The sequence below is a fragment of the Alosa sapidissima genome, chromosome 19, assembly GCF_018492685.1.
Source record: "Alosa sapidissima isolate fAloSap1 chromosome 19, fAloSap1.pri, whole genome shotgun sequence".
Lineage (NCBI taxonomy): Eukaryota > Metazoa > Chordata > Actinopteri > Clupeiformes > Clupeidae > Alosa > Alosa sapidissima.
The window spans coordinates 17051466-17065631 of record NC_055975.1 but is presented as its reverse complement, the minus strand read 5'-3'; the positions used below and the strand labels follow the sequence as shown (position 1 = coordinate 17065631).

Here is a 14166-nt window from a genome sequence, read left to right as displayed (position 1 = left end):
GCCAAATTATTATTTTTTTAAAAATGTATGTAGTCTTCTGGCCCCAGCTCTTCAGTGGGGCATTTAACGTTCTATTCAAAGACGTTGACAGCATTGCGGTAAAATAATAAATATATAAATAATAGTATGCGTTTGTGTGTGTGTGTGTGTGTGTGTGTGTGTGTGTGTGTGTGTGTGTGTGTGTGTGTGTGTGCGTGTGTGCGTGCGCGCTCGTGTGTGTGTGTATGTACGTGCATGCTTGTGGTGTGTGTGTGAGAGAGAGAGAGAGAGAGAGAGAGAGAGAGAGAGAGAGAGAGAGAGAGAGAGAGATTTGAAAATGTTAAATGTAACAAAATGTTGACTTTATCCATGAGTTGCAATAGATTTCTAATATGCTGCTGCACTGCTCCAGCTCTAGCACAACAGGCCGCTCTGAGGGAAATGCCCAGTCATAATCAAATAATTCACTGTTGTTCCAGTATCCAACTGGTCATAGTTATGTAGGCCTAACAAGTTAATGCAACATTATTATTATTATTATTATTATTATTATTTTAATGTAGGCTATACTCTTCAGCCAATGTGGTTCTGCCATGTATTTTTATTCTGATAATGACGTTTGTATTTTTATTCTGATATTGACCTTCAAATAAATACTGAAATAAAAGTCAGATTGTCAACATGTGGCATGTAGGTACGCTAAAGTTATCTCCCATGATGTCAAATATGTCTAATCAAATATGTCTAGAATAAAAACTTTATTAGACTGGGGCCTAAAATCTTAAAATCTATAAACAGTGTTATGCATAGCCATTTTGTCTTCAGGAACCCTACTGTGAATGTGAATGTTGGTGTCGATGGTTTTGATAAGGTGTTTTTCACCAATTGATCAAATAAACATTCTGATGTTTTTTTTTTTTTTTTTTTTTTCGCGCAGTGCTGGGACACTGCATTAGCCTAGTTGAAGTGAGAAGGGGGAGGGTTATGAACTGCGTTCTGCAGTGGGGATATACGGAAGTGAGTGAACCGGGACTGCGCGGCGGAGGAATACACGCACTTATATAGCCCACAGACCGCTTGTGACACACATCCTCAGTTGTGTGATAGAGATCTAGACGAGAGCCCATCGCCCTTGTAGAGTAGCTTGTGAAGACCGACCCATAAATACCGTCAGAAATGGTATGTACCCTATTTATGTAACTCTTATTTATAATCAGTCAATTCAATCATTTGTGTTGCAAAGGAATAGATTATGAAGACTACATATTTGAAGGCTTCGTGTGACAAATTGTAATTCGCGCATTAGGTTATTCAGTGCTTCCTAGAGAGATTCTGAGCCTCGGCTAACTTAACGTTGGCTATTTATTTTTTCTTCGCGTTTTGGGTGTCATCCGAAAGGTTGCGCATGTTGTGTTGGTGGGTGTTGTCACTGCCAACGATTGCATTTCTTTTGGCCCTGGATTTGTTCGGGTTACATTGAATCTTAGCTAAAAAGAGACTTCTCCAATGCGGTAACACTTGACACCCATGTTCCAAACGAGACCAGTTAGAGCACGACTTTGCTAGCAAGCTATCGCTAGCTATCTTAGCAAAGTTATCTATGTTTGAGATATTCAGGAAGCGGCGAGTCATGTATCTGTGAATGAATGAAACTAGTGTAATAATAAAAAGAACGGTACAAATATGTACATGTACCTTGTTTCAGCTAAGGTTTAGTAGGGTAAATTGTCTAATGTGAACTAGATAGGTGGTTAACGTTACATTTGCGGTTCCCTTGGACCTAATTGACTGCAAGTCAAACAACTTGGCTACTGCTGCTAGCTGTCCAGCTAGGTAACTTTAACGTTAACGTTAGTCCACTTCCGTTTAAATGTAAAGGCCATTGAAGTTCCTCAGGTTTTGTATTTGAATGTATTTTAGCTAGATAGTTTGCTGGAAATGCCAGATAAAGATAGATATTGGCTTAACAAATCCCCTTTGACGCGATATCAGTGGTCTTGTTAAGTTACCACAGCTGGATACATTAAATGACGCTAGATAATGTGAATAATTTGTGCAAATTGGTCATCATTAATATTGTCAATCAATGTTATCTTCTGCTGCTGTTAGTTTAATTTGTAACGGTATGGACAGGATAAAACACGAGAAACTGCTAAGAGTCTTCATTACGACGTGAATACTTGTGTTGCTGGCTATTAGTATTTGGGCTGTCCGCTAAATGTATTCGATGGATAAGTTACGACATCATTCGCATTGACTGCTTGTTGACAGTCGGAGAAACGACGTATCAGTTGTTCCACTACACATGTTATAAATCCACCTCGTTTTTATTATGTCGGATAACTTAATGGTCTGATCAGTTTCATTTATTTGCAAATTGCCGTTGTTGAATCCCTTTTACCAAGCGTTTGACGCGTCGAACACCCATCTATGCTGCTATTATTGTAGAAAGACTCGCGCCATCTTCATGGATGCTGAGCTAATTGCGTTGTGTAACTAACCAAATGACGCACAAATTGCATCCAAGTTGTTTCAAAACCTCCGTTGTTTCCGTGGCACAAACACGTTTTCAGTACACTCTTGTGGTTTGCTCCCTGCCTGGTCATGCACCGCGGGCAGATCTATCGTGCGCTGTCGGTTGTTTTGGAAGAAAGACTTCCAGAGACTGTTGGAGGGCGTGTTGCGCGGCCAGTCAGGTCGTGGATTCTGCCTAGACTTTTTGAGTTTATGCGCCTGTGTGAGATGCAGGGTTTTTTCCACTGGTCCCCGCGATAGCCTCGGGGTCCCTGACCCAACTCCTGGAGTCACGCCATGGGAGTGCGTGCGTTGCCATGAAATGAACTGATGTGCTTTTCCATGCAGCAGGGTCTAGAAGTTTGGCCCCTGCGCATCCTCCAAGTGTTGATCTGCGGGTCCCTAAGAAAACACCAAACGTGTTTTCTCTTCCTCAGATGTAGTAATGTGCGTTTCATGGTCAATTACCACAATGCACGTTGCATCATGCATACACAGACGGCAAGAAATGGCACGTCTTGTGTGTTTGTATACAAGTGTTGCAACTGGATTATTTTCATACTCAGTTAATCCATCAATTATTTTTCAATTATTAATCAAGTAGGCCTAGTTGATTGATCGATACAATTGTAAAAAATGAGTTTCCCAAATCCCTAGAATAGTTGAGAATTTGATTTAATAATCGACAACTAATTAGTTAATTGTTGCACTAGTGTTGATCCAAATGGCAAGGCAACCTATTTCTTACAATGGGAGACCTTGCTAAATCCAACTAAGTGGTGACTTTATTATTATTATTAACAATAATAATATTTCCATCACACAAAAAAAATATGGATGCGGTTGTAGTTTGTGTCATTCATGTGTGTCTTAGGTCATCTACTGGTGCAAGGTGTAGCCTATTTATGCTCACTGGGCTTGTGTGCTAAATTGTGTCATGGTAATGGAGTCGGGGTTATATCTTCACATGTGTCTCTAGTGGATTTGGCTTGGGGATGCATGATCCACACATACTAGCAGGGGAGACAAGGGAGTGAGTGTGTAGGAAGGTCATTACGGTTCAGTGGGTCCCCCCCCCCCCCCCTCCTCCTCCGTCACATTGGCAAGTGCTGTGGCAAACACCCCTCAGGGGCTGCCCTGCAAACATGGTGTGAAAGTGGCAATACCACGCTGATTATCAGCCCACAAGCCACCAGCTCACTGGGCCTGCAGTTTGTGTGTGTGTGTGTGTGTGTGTGTGATAACTGCTAGCTCATGCCCACAGAGCATCTCCAAAATTGAGGCCAGATTCCAGGCGATGTTGCGCAGCACTTTTGTATCCAGGCCAGATTCCTGGCAGCAGTGGGTGGTGTGTGCTTGATGGGGTGTGTGTGTGTGTGTGTGTGTGTGTGAGAGTTGAGTGTGTGCACGCTGGAGAGCGCCTGACCTGGCAGGAGTCCAATACTGGAGCTGTGGTGCAGAGGAAGACGTGGCCCCACTCTCGAGACTGAGAAAAATGGGTAGTAGTTCCCTTCTGCATTTTGAAAGAAAATCTCATACTCGGTATGGAAATCAGAATGGATATTTGAGCACGGTTTATAAGGATCTTACTGTGTCTTGTCCTCATCCTAGACTCAAGAGTGGGCTGACAGGAGTTGGAGAATGCTGTCCAGAACCAGAGTTGAACTAGCCTAATCAACAGAGGCTTTCCCTCTTTAACCAAATGAAATCCATGTATCTGATGCCAGTCTACATTAATTGAATTGCTATGTGGTCAAATTGAATTGCAATGTGAGTGGTCAGATACTGCCAGCAGGCCATATGTAAAGGAGATGGCCAGCAGGACAGGTAACACTAGAGTCAGGGAGACCAGGAGGCTAGTGGACAGACAGGTAGGCACAGAGAAAAGGGGTGAAGAAACACAGAGGCCATGCAGGTGAGGCATACATTTGATTTGGAGCTGTCAGCTGTCAGAACTATATCCATTGGCCTGTCCACCCGGTGGCCACCCTAACCTAATCTGTGCTGCCACTGGCAGAGCACCAGGGTGTCATCCCCTCCTGCTTTCACGGTGGCAAGGAGGGGTCAGTACTGGACAAATCTGAGCTCCAGTCACGGAAACGGATCTTCCCGTGACGGTGAAACCGATGCCGAGCCGCTGACAGCCTAGATTGCGGGCGGCGGGGGACAACCAAGGCCCCAACCTGATTCGACAGACATCCGTTGGGCCTTAGCCGATACCCACCCCCCCTTACCCCACCCCCCTGCTGACAGCCAGACACCTAATACAATACAGCCCTCAATGCACCAGCAGGAGGTAGCTGCAGCAATCCAGACCTGGGCATAGATGGGTGTCAAAAAACTGGCAAGCCGCTGGGCTCTCGCACTTCTCTCCCTCACTCTCTCTCTCGCTCTCTCTCTCTCTCGCTTCCTCTCTCTTTGTCTCACTCGTTCATTCTTTCTCCGTCCTCGGCCACCTGCTGCCTCCCCAGGCTGGGTTCAGACCGGTCACTCTGGAAAGGAGCAAGAGAAGGAGGGAGAGGAGAGGAACAAAAGAGGGGAAAAGTAGGGCAAGAATTTGAGCACACCGAGGACTAAGATCTCCAGCTGTGGTCGTTAAAGATTTTAGTGCAACCCTGCCCCCTGAAAATGAGGAAAATGCACCCCAAGAAGGCGGCCATGTACGCCGTGGAGGAGGATTCGCTGGTGACTCTGTCCATGGTGTATGAGCTGCTGGACCAGCAGCAGTACTTCTACAAGGAGCTGGTGGAGCTGCAGGAGCGCAACTACAAGTCCTTCCTGCAGATGCTGGTGGAGTCCAGCAATGGGCGCGTGGACGCTGTGGTCAAGGAGCTGCAGGACCTGAAGAACGGCCTGCAGGCCAGCCGCACCGAGCTGGCGGAGGCGCGCCGCGAGGGCCACCAAACGGCCAAGCGTGCCGAGTGCCTGGCCGAGGGGCTGGTCATGGTGCGCACGGCACTGGACGGCCTGGCGGGCAAGAAGGGAGTTGGGACTGGAGGCGTTGCTGGTGGAGTGGGGGGTGGTGTTGCGGGTGGTAGTGGTGCTGTCGGCGGTGGTGGAGGTTGTGGGGTTGGGGGTGGGGCTGGACGTGGAGCAGTCAAGCCGCCAGAAGCCAAGCCCACAAGGGGATGCCAGAGCGAGCCCAAGGCTAAGAAGCTGGTGGCCGACCTGACTGCAATTCAATTCGACAACATCCAGGTTCAGACCTGTTGGCTGCTTTAGAAAGGAGAAAGTATAACTTTGAGCACAGAGATATTTAGATCAATGATAACAGGGAATGTTAGGTCCTGTAACATTATCATCAGTTCTGTTGTAGATGGTAGTTTCTGGTAGGTTGAATGAAACAACCCGTCAGAGAGGGGACGTTCGATGCTGTTTGCATGACGCTCTTTGGTACAACTGATGACCGTTGTTTTTTTTTTTAAATGGGCATCACAGAAGATTAACTATGACTGGGTGAAGCATCTGCCTGGATGTAAAGTGATACAACAGTATTGAGTAGCTAGCCTGCTATGTGTGAAGGGGTTAGACAAATGTCCTTTTTGCATGGGGAAACCTGGAAACTGTGTGTGACGTCTTGCTTGACCTCACTGATGCAATATAAATTCCTCCTGACAGATAAGAGATGGCCTCTAAATTGCAGGGAGATGGGAATTTGCACAGTGATTAAAGCGAGAACCTGGTAGCGGATTTTTAAAGCAGTTTTGCATCTGTCGTGTCCGCAGGGGCGGGGTGTGTGCCATGAAAAGGTCACTCATCAGGCGGAGGCATCGGGCAGGGAAATAGTGTGGTTGAAAGGAAAACCACAGTGGTTTATTTCTCAGTTATGTCATCATCTAAAAATTGTCTGTGTGTGTATGTGAGATGTTGAAGATCTGCTTCCTTCCCTCCTATATGCTAAAGTGTATTGAGCCCTTTGAAGCAAAGCCTGATTAATATTTTTCTCTCCACCTCTCTCTGTCTCTCTTTCCCTCCCTCCACCCTCTCTCTCTCTCTCTCCCTCCCTGCCTCCCCTCACAGGCCGACCAGCTAACAGAGGAGCAGATTGCTGGTGAGTACATGTGTAGAAAAGGCTGTCTGCACTTTTTTTCTCTGTCTTTGTCTGCGAGTGAATAATTCACTTGACTGAGCTGCCTGTGTGTGTGTGGGGCTCATCACTGATTAAGCCCATCTATCAGTGCTTAACACGCCCCTTTATCAGTGGCTAATGAGCACTGTCTCAGATGAATACTAGTGATTAAGGCAGTCCATTAGAGGGCCTGTGTGGAGATCCATTTAGACTGCTGTTGATGTTTCCTGCCGGGGTGCAAGAAATTGGGACATGCAGCCAGTGATCCGAGAGCGCTGAAATATTTATCAATAATCTTACTGCTCCACATCCTGCAGTACTCTGCACACTAAGTACGGAGCCGCAAGCATCTGCAGAACTTTAGAGTCTGAGTTTTTGGTGGAGGGGCTGTGTTGTTTTGAGAGGGGCCTGCATTCCTGTTACCTGCAGCAAGATTCTGTACCAGTTTTCTTAAGATTAGATTCCAGCAGTTTATCTTGCAGTACTTTTCCATGCTTTTTTTTTTAAGTGTAAATGAATTGTTGATCCCCCCCCCCCCCCCTTCATGCTTTTTTTTTTCTTACTCATGTGGGTCCTCCCTTTATCTTGCCGACTCTCCCTATCTTTTCACACTGCCCTCTACCCCCAATCTTTCTCTCTCCATTTACTAAACCCTCCATCTCTCTTTCTCTCTCTCTCCCTGTGCACACAGAGTTTAAGGAGGCTTTCTCCTTGTTCGACAAGGACGGCGACGGCACCATCACGACCAAAGAGTTGGGCACGGTGATGCGCTCACTGGGCCAGAACCCTACCGAGGCCGAGCTGCAGGACATGATCAACGAGGTGGACGCAGACGGTGAGTGGACGAGGTCGAGGCAGTAGTGAGCTTCAGGGCGAGACTACCCCAACCCAGTGACCCTGCCCCAATGACCAGGATGTTTAGTGGCATAAAGCTGACATTGCTGATGGGGGTGGTTATTGGAAGAAGTAGTCTACTGGAGGAAATGGAGAAGGTATTCTTCCGTGCAGGGCTTTAAGCAGTCAAATTGGACAACTGAGTAAAGATAATTGAGCTTAATCATGGCTACAAGAAGATCCTCGCTGTGTGTGTGTGTGGTGTGTCTCCATCACACTTTGCTCATCTTTCCAGCTCTATGTGGGTCAGACTGCAGCAAAGCCGGTTGAATAACTGCAGGTAATAATGGGCCTATGAATCCCTTACGTAATCCTATTTCCTCCCAGTACAGCCCTGCTGCACACTCGGTCTAAATGCCCCCGGGGGGGGGGGGGGGGGGGGGGGATCAAAGCATGCCTCTGTGCCTCGCTCCGACCCAAGTACCCACACATTATTAACACTGTTCACACACACACACACACACACACACACACACACACACACACACACACACACACACACACACAAGGGACACATAGTTGGCCAATCACCTTAATGGCCTTGGGGAATAATGTGACACTCACAATCACACACACACACTCACTCATATACACATCCCTGTCAAATGGACCATTGCATAACTGTCAACACACACACACACACTGCACTCTGGGAGTAGTCCGCAGTCCCAGCTCGCGTCCCATGAGGCGGTGAATGTTCAGTGCACACAGGGGAGCACCAAGCCCAGGGGCCAGCTGGGTGTAGATGATCATCCCATTCTCATGTGCTCATATGCTAATAAGAACAGCTTATGTGACTCACAGATCTGCACACAGGCACCGAGGGTTTCTGCTGCTCTGTGCTGCATCTCAGAAGAGTTTAGTCATTGTTAAATGTTATTGGTGGGTTTCAACAATAACTTATAAGTGTGTGGAAACCAAAGATTATAGAGTGCGCCGCTCAAAGATCTTTGGTGGAAACTAAGGATGCATCATTCTGTAGTTAATGAGGCTAGCAGTCCACCACCCTAGCAGTCAGAGAGGTGGAGCAGGGGTCTACCACCCGAGCTGTTGAAGACCGGGTTAGATATGAGGAAATGTGGATATCGGTCAAGTGGTTGAACAACAAGTATACATTTCCTTGTTTTATTTAGCAAGACAAATGCCTAATTCATAATTCATATGGAATGTACCAGGCAAAACATTGTAACACCTTGCTGTTTTGTTCATCACCCCTCACAAGCAAGACTATTCAATCCATCCTCCATTTTGTGTAACAGCAATATAGATGCTGCTGTTGTGTTGCTAAAATATCCCCATTCCCCTCTCCTTTTCGGATGTTGTGTCCAAAGCCTTTATGTGCAATCCACCTTAGGGCCTTTGGCCACATAATGCACTTTCAGCATCCTGTATGGAACCATAGGACAGAATAGCAGAGCAGTCTCTGTTCCATCCCCAGGGTCACAGTGTATGTGATGTGAATCTCCTCTCTCTCTCTCTCTCTCTCTCTCTCTCTCTCTCTCTCTCTCTCTCTCTCTCTCTCTCTCTCTCTCTCTCTCTCTCTCTCTCTCTCTCTCTCTCTCTCCAGGAAATGGCACCATTGACTTCCCAGAGTTCCTCACCATGATGGCCAGGAAAATGAAGGACACAGACAGCGAGGAGGAGATCCGTGAGGCCTTCAGAGTGTTTGACAAGGTGAGACTTTGGTGTGGGTTTGTGTGTGTGTGGGGGGGGGCATAGTTATGTGGTGAGAGATCATGGACTTGAATAGCCAAGATAATGGCCTTCCTACTGTCTCCTGATGCATGTTCATGTGATTGAATGGTGTTAAGCATGTTAGAATGTGATTATAGGTCTATCTCTGAGATTTGGAACATTAGTGCATATAGGATTATGAGTCAGGCTGTCTTTAAATTGCTCTGGTTAAGTAAATAGGAGCAGATGGCTATTTATCTCATTGGTGATAAGGCCACAAGTGATTAATCTATGAAAGGGAATGTGCAGTCCCTCATCACTGTAGATCTTCAATGGTTGGGCCATCATTTTGTTAAAACGTTTAGCGTCTTTTGCAGAGTAGATCTATCCAAGACATTCAAATGTAGTGAAGGATCATTTGAATAACACATACCTACACACACACACACCTACACACACATGCTGTAGCTTCTCTCTCATACACATCCTGATCTGTCTCAGGATGGGAATGGCTACATCAGTGCAGCGGAGCTGCGTCACGTCATGACCAACTTGGGCGAGAAGCTGACAGATGAGGAGGTGGACGAGATGATCAGAGAAGCAGACATTGACGGAGACGGACAGGTCAACTACGAAGGTGAAGATTCCCAACTTTGTCTTTTGTAATACTTTAGGATGTCTTGGTCAGGACTTTAAGTCTAGGCTGTTGGTCACTGCTGTTTCAGGCTTTATATGAAGGACAAAAATTCAGTACTTGGGGTTATTGATAACATCTGAAAGCACCTCAGTGTATTTGTCATACGCACACACAAATACACACATTCTGTGTGTGTCCATACAATTTTGACCATCTGTGAGTGGAGTGAGTAGCCTACAGCTTGAAAGGTCCAGAAATGTGACCCAATATTGGCAGAAGCCATTGATCCATTTGACTAATACGACTTTAGGACTGGAATCGTCCATCATCCTGGACATGTACACTCCGTGCTGTCTTTCAGTTTGACAGGACAGTATCTGTTTCTGGAATAGCACTGTTCTCACAGTTGCCCATAGATGTTGGTTTCTCAAATACAGACATTTAGTCTAGTCTTGCTTTTGACTTTGTAAGCGGAGCAGTTGCTGCTATTGATCGTAACGGATCATCTCTTTTTTTTTTTTTGGCTTGTCTTGGAGTGTTGTGATGTGATGAGTAATTGGTCATCTTTGGTCTAATGGTGTTTTTTTGTCTCTCTCGTTCCTCCACAGAATTTGTACAAATGATGACGGCAAAGTGAAGTGCCCCTGTCCTCTCCTGACCTCCTTAGAAAAAAAAGAGAAAAAAAAATCAGTCAAATGTTTTACTTACCTCTTGCAAAAATATTCATCTATTCATACTGTTTCTGTATAGAAAATATAACTGAATGTTAAAAATGGAAAAATTGTCCTTAAAAAGCAAAAAAGACAAAACATTTATGTTGAAAAGACGAAAAAAAAAAATCAAACAACAAAAACGATCTGCATGTACTGACTAGTGGTCCTGTTCCAGACGATCAAGCTTAGATCATCCGTAAAGACTACAGAATACTCTTAATCTATACCAATAACCCACAAGCTACAGGAGCCTGACGAGAGCGCACAGCTTCCACTGCTGAACTGGTTCCATATGCTACTCATGGCAGTGTTTGGGTTGGCCGTTGTGTCCTCTTTCTCCTCTACGATCTCATTTTTCTTTCTTTCTTTCTTTCTTTCTTTCTTTCCCCTCGTTCTTTCTGTTGTTGGTGCATGCAGCTTGAGACTGGAGCCGTAGTCTGGACAGTCCGTTGGCATTGTCCATTTCTTGCTGGTGTTTTGATTGGTTGTTTGTGGAGGTGGGGGTGTGGTTCTGGGTGGGGGTGTGGTCTGGTAGACTGAAAAGTCTTGGGTTTGGGCAGAGGCGGTGTGTTCACGTGCTGGTCGGACATTGGGAAGTAGACAAGCTCCAAAGTCAAACCCATTAACTGCGTCATATTCTTGTGCTTCTTGATTTGGAGAGTGAAACAGAACATAGATGACAAGCAGATATTAAGGTTCCAAAAAAAACTTTTTTTTTTTTTTTTCAGACTTTTTAATAATTTTCTTTTGTTTGTTTGTTTTTTTAACGAAGGCAATAAGATCTACACATGAGCTCATTGTCATCACAGGCGGACTGTTTTCCTTTTTTCCTGTTGTTGACTGTTGCAGAATTGAAACCTTCCTCAGATTACGAATCACAAAGGGTCATATCCTCCTAACTCAGAACTTGTGTAGCATAAAGAATCCCAAACAACTACCATACAAAGCATTTTAAGTTTGCGTTTTGTCCAACTTTGATTGGCGTTCATGCAACTCCCAAGCAAGAAACTCCATATTTTTTATTTTGTCCGATAGTGTGTGAACGCACCAAGATATGATGAAATTGCAGTGAGCGTGTGGGGTGGGGAGGGGATGTTGTAATGTATGAATGGGACCTGTGCAGTTTGCTTAAATAATTCTAAAAAAAAGAAACTTAAGAGATATTTTTAAGAAAATGGAACATTTATCAAAAAAAGGCAAAAAAAAAATCTATATAGAAGTTTTAAAAACAAAAATGACATGTTTGGCATGTTAGGAAATATTTGGAGTTTTGTTTTTCATGTGCATCGAGCTGTACTGGAGGGGAGTGAAGGGTTGGGAGTATGGAGGGGGACTTAAGTCTTCAGGTTTGGGAAACCTCACGCCTCTGAGTGGGGAACATCCTTAAGTTTCTTTGGGCTATAGGGGAGACACTGTTGTACCACGAGCATCTTTTTTTTGTTTGTTTGTTTATTTTTTTTTTTTTCCTCAGATCTCAGATCTGCAAGTCTCTGCAGAGGTTTCTATCTCTGTGTCTTCTCATCTTTTTGAGTTCAGGTTATGTTCATTCCAAGTTGTACATGCTAGTCTTTTAATTGTTTTTTCCAATAAAAAAACATGAACTTCAACAAGCATAATGGTTGTGTCTTCACTGTTCTTCAACTGTATGTATAGGGCAGCCACAGAATACTTTGAGGGAATCATCCATTTTCTTTTAGCCAAAGCCTATTACTGCTCCGTGCATGATGTGCCTTACTACTGACCTCTGCCCTTCTAATACAGATATATCAGGAAGTCATTGGGGAACAAATATGGGCCGCTTGTCCACATGCCTCATGCAAGTTTGATGGTCTATGCATGTTTCATAGTAAAGATTGCCTTCTTGGCTTTGAAAAAGCTGACCCAAGACACTAACCATGCACTGGCTGATCAATCTCAATTTGAAAATGTAAAGCTAAAAGATCGTATGAATATTGATATCGTAGAGACCTTTGATCGTTGAAATCCATGGATATGAGCTCTGGCAGCTTTATTGACAGTATCTCATTAGACAGAAATGATTAACCCTGCACTCTGTGCACAGTGCTGCGTGGGGCCCCTCACCTTCTGTGTATACTGTATAAATACATGAGGACATGCAGGGCTTCTTTATTTCGCTCCTCTTAAAGAATGTCTTTGGAGGTTGGGTTGGTTGCCAGGGCAACGCCATGGAGCAGGAGCGGTGGATGAGGGGGATTTGAAGAAGACTCGTGGGAGTTGAGGCAAGGTAGCGGTGCTTACAGCGGCGTCTGCCAGCACTGCTGCTGTGAAAACCACATCCACCATGCCTCTTCATCCCTCTCTTCTCTATCTCTCCATCCACCATGCCTCTTCATCCCTCTCTTCTCCATCTCTCATGTCCTCCTTTTTCATGTTCTTTCACTTTTACTAAACGTTCTATATCCAATAAGCATACAATTTTCTATATTATCTATCATTATGAATCTTAAAACACTGCCCTAATTAGGTAGATGATCAGCAGCAACAATGGGGTTCTTCCAGCATCATCAAAATGATCCCAGGCTAGTCTGGGAAATTGCGTAACACCACATAATGACTGATATAGGACAGCTGCACACAAAAAGAATAGCATAAGGATAGACAAAATAGCACAAAACACAAATTTCGTCTAGATAAGAGATGGGTAAGGATGGTTTCTCACATAGATGTTTTCTCTCGGTAACCGTCAGGTGAAGAGGGGTGGTTGTTGGTTTACTGTGTTCAGTAGGTTGGTTGTGTGTATGTGTGTGTGTGTTCAGTGGTGGGGAATGGAGCGTGGTGACAGGCTCGCTGAAGGGGGGGGGGGGGGGGGGGGGGGGGGGTAGGGATGCGGAGGATTGGGGGAGGCAGTGGCTCAGTGTAGCATCGCTTGGAGAGCCTATGCCTCCTGGCTTCTCGAATTGTGTGTGTGTGTGTGTGCCTACACGCTCTGGTCCTCTATCTCACACACATACACTGCACACACAGGCACTTGCAGACTTTTCCAGTGATTTCCTCCACTTACCTAATATGTCAGTCAACATAGCTGTTGTTTTTTTTTTATTCTTTCATACATTTTAAGAGAAATAGCTAGGGAATTATGTCACCTATCATTGCAAGGCTGCTGAAATCACAATGTGAATGTTAACACAGAATTAAAACGCAACACCATCTGAGGGGAAAAGGGCAGAAACACATATAGCGTTAGCACCTAACAGAGGAGGGGAAAGCCCTCCATTCTCATGATATAATGTTCTGGCGCAGCACAAAAGGCATACCGTTACATACATGCACTTCACACAATTCTTGTGACACATGCAGCTATGACAACCCAGCTCTACCGCTGAGAGGGATGAATGGAGGAGGGGAGAGATGGAGGGAAAGAGAGAAGGGAGGAGAGGAGAAAAGAGGAAAAGGACGTTCCATTACTCTCATGGCTGTCCAGACAACATGTCCGAGACTGTGCTGTGTTTAACAGGACAGGCTGGGGAAGAGAATAGTGTCCAACTATTGCTATCTTGGGTGCCTTTCTGATGAGGTCTTCTCACACATACATACACAATAACAGTGTGTTACTTTGACAAATATTCCTCCTTGAATATACAGTGAATACAAACACACACACACACACACACCTATACTGCCAACATAACAATCTGCCATTTGCAAACTGACAGTGCTGGAGGAGG

At 45.0% G+C, this 14166-nt stretch overlaps 1 protein-coding gene across 1 annotated transcript; it reads left to right on the top strand.

Annotated features, from left to right (window-relative positions):
- Positions 1-1005: 1005 nt before the first annotated feature.
- On the top strand, positions 1006-12091 carry calm1a (calmodulin 1a). The gene is made up of 6 exons (XM_042073483.1): positions 1006-1158; positions 6514-6544; positions 7254-7397; positions 9024-9130; positions 9632-9767; positions 10376-12091. Exons 1-6 carry the CDS (start codon positions 1156-1158, stop codon positions 10402-10404), a joined length of 450 nt encoding a protein of 149 aa, XP_041929417.1. The 5' UTR covers positions 1006-1155; the 3' UTR covers positions 10405-12091.
- Positions 12092-14166: the final 2075 nt, after the last annotated feature.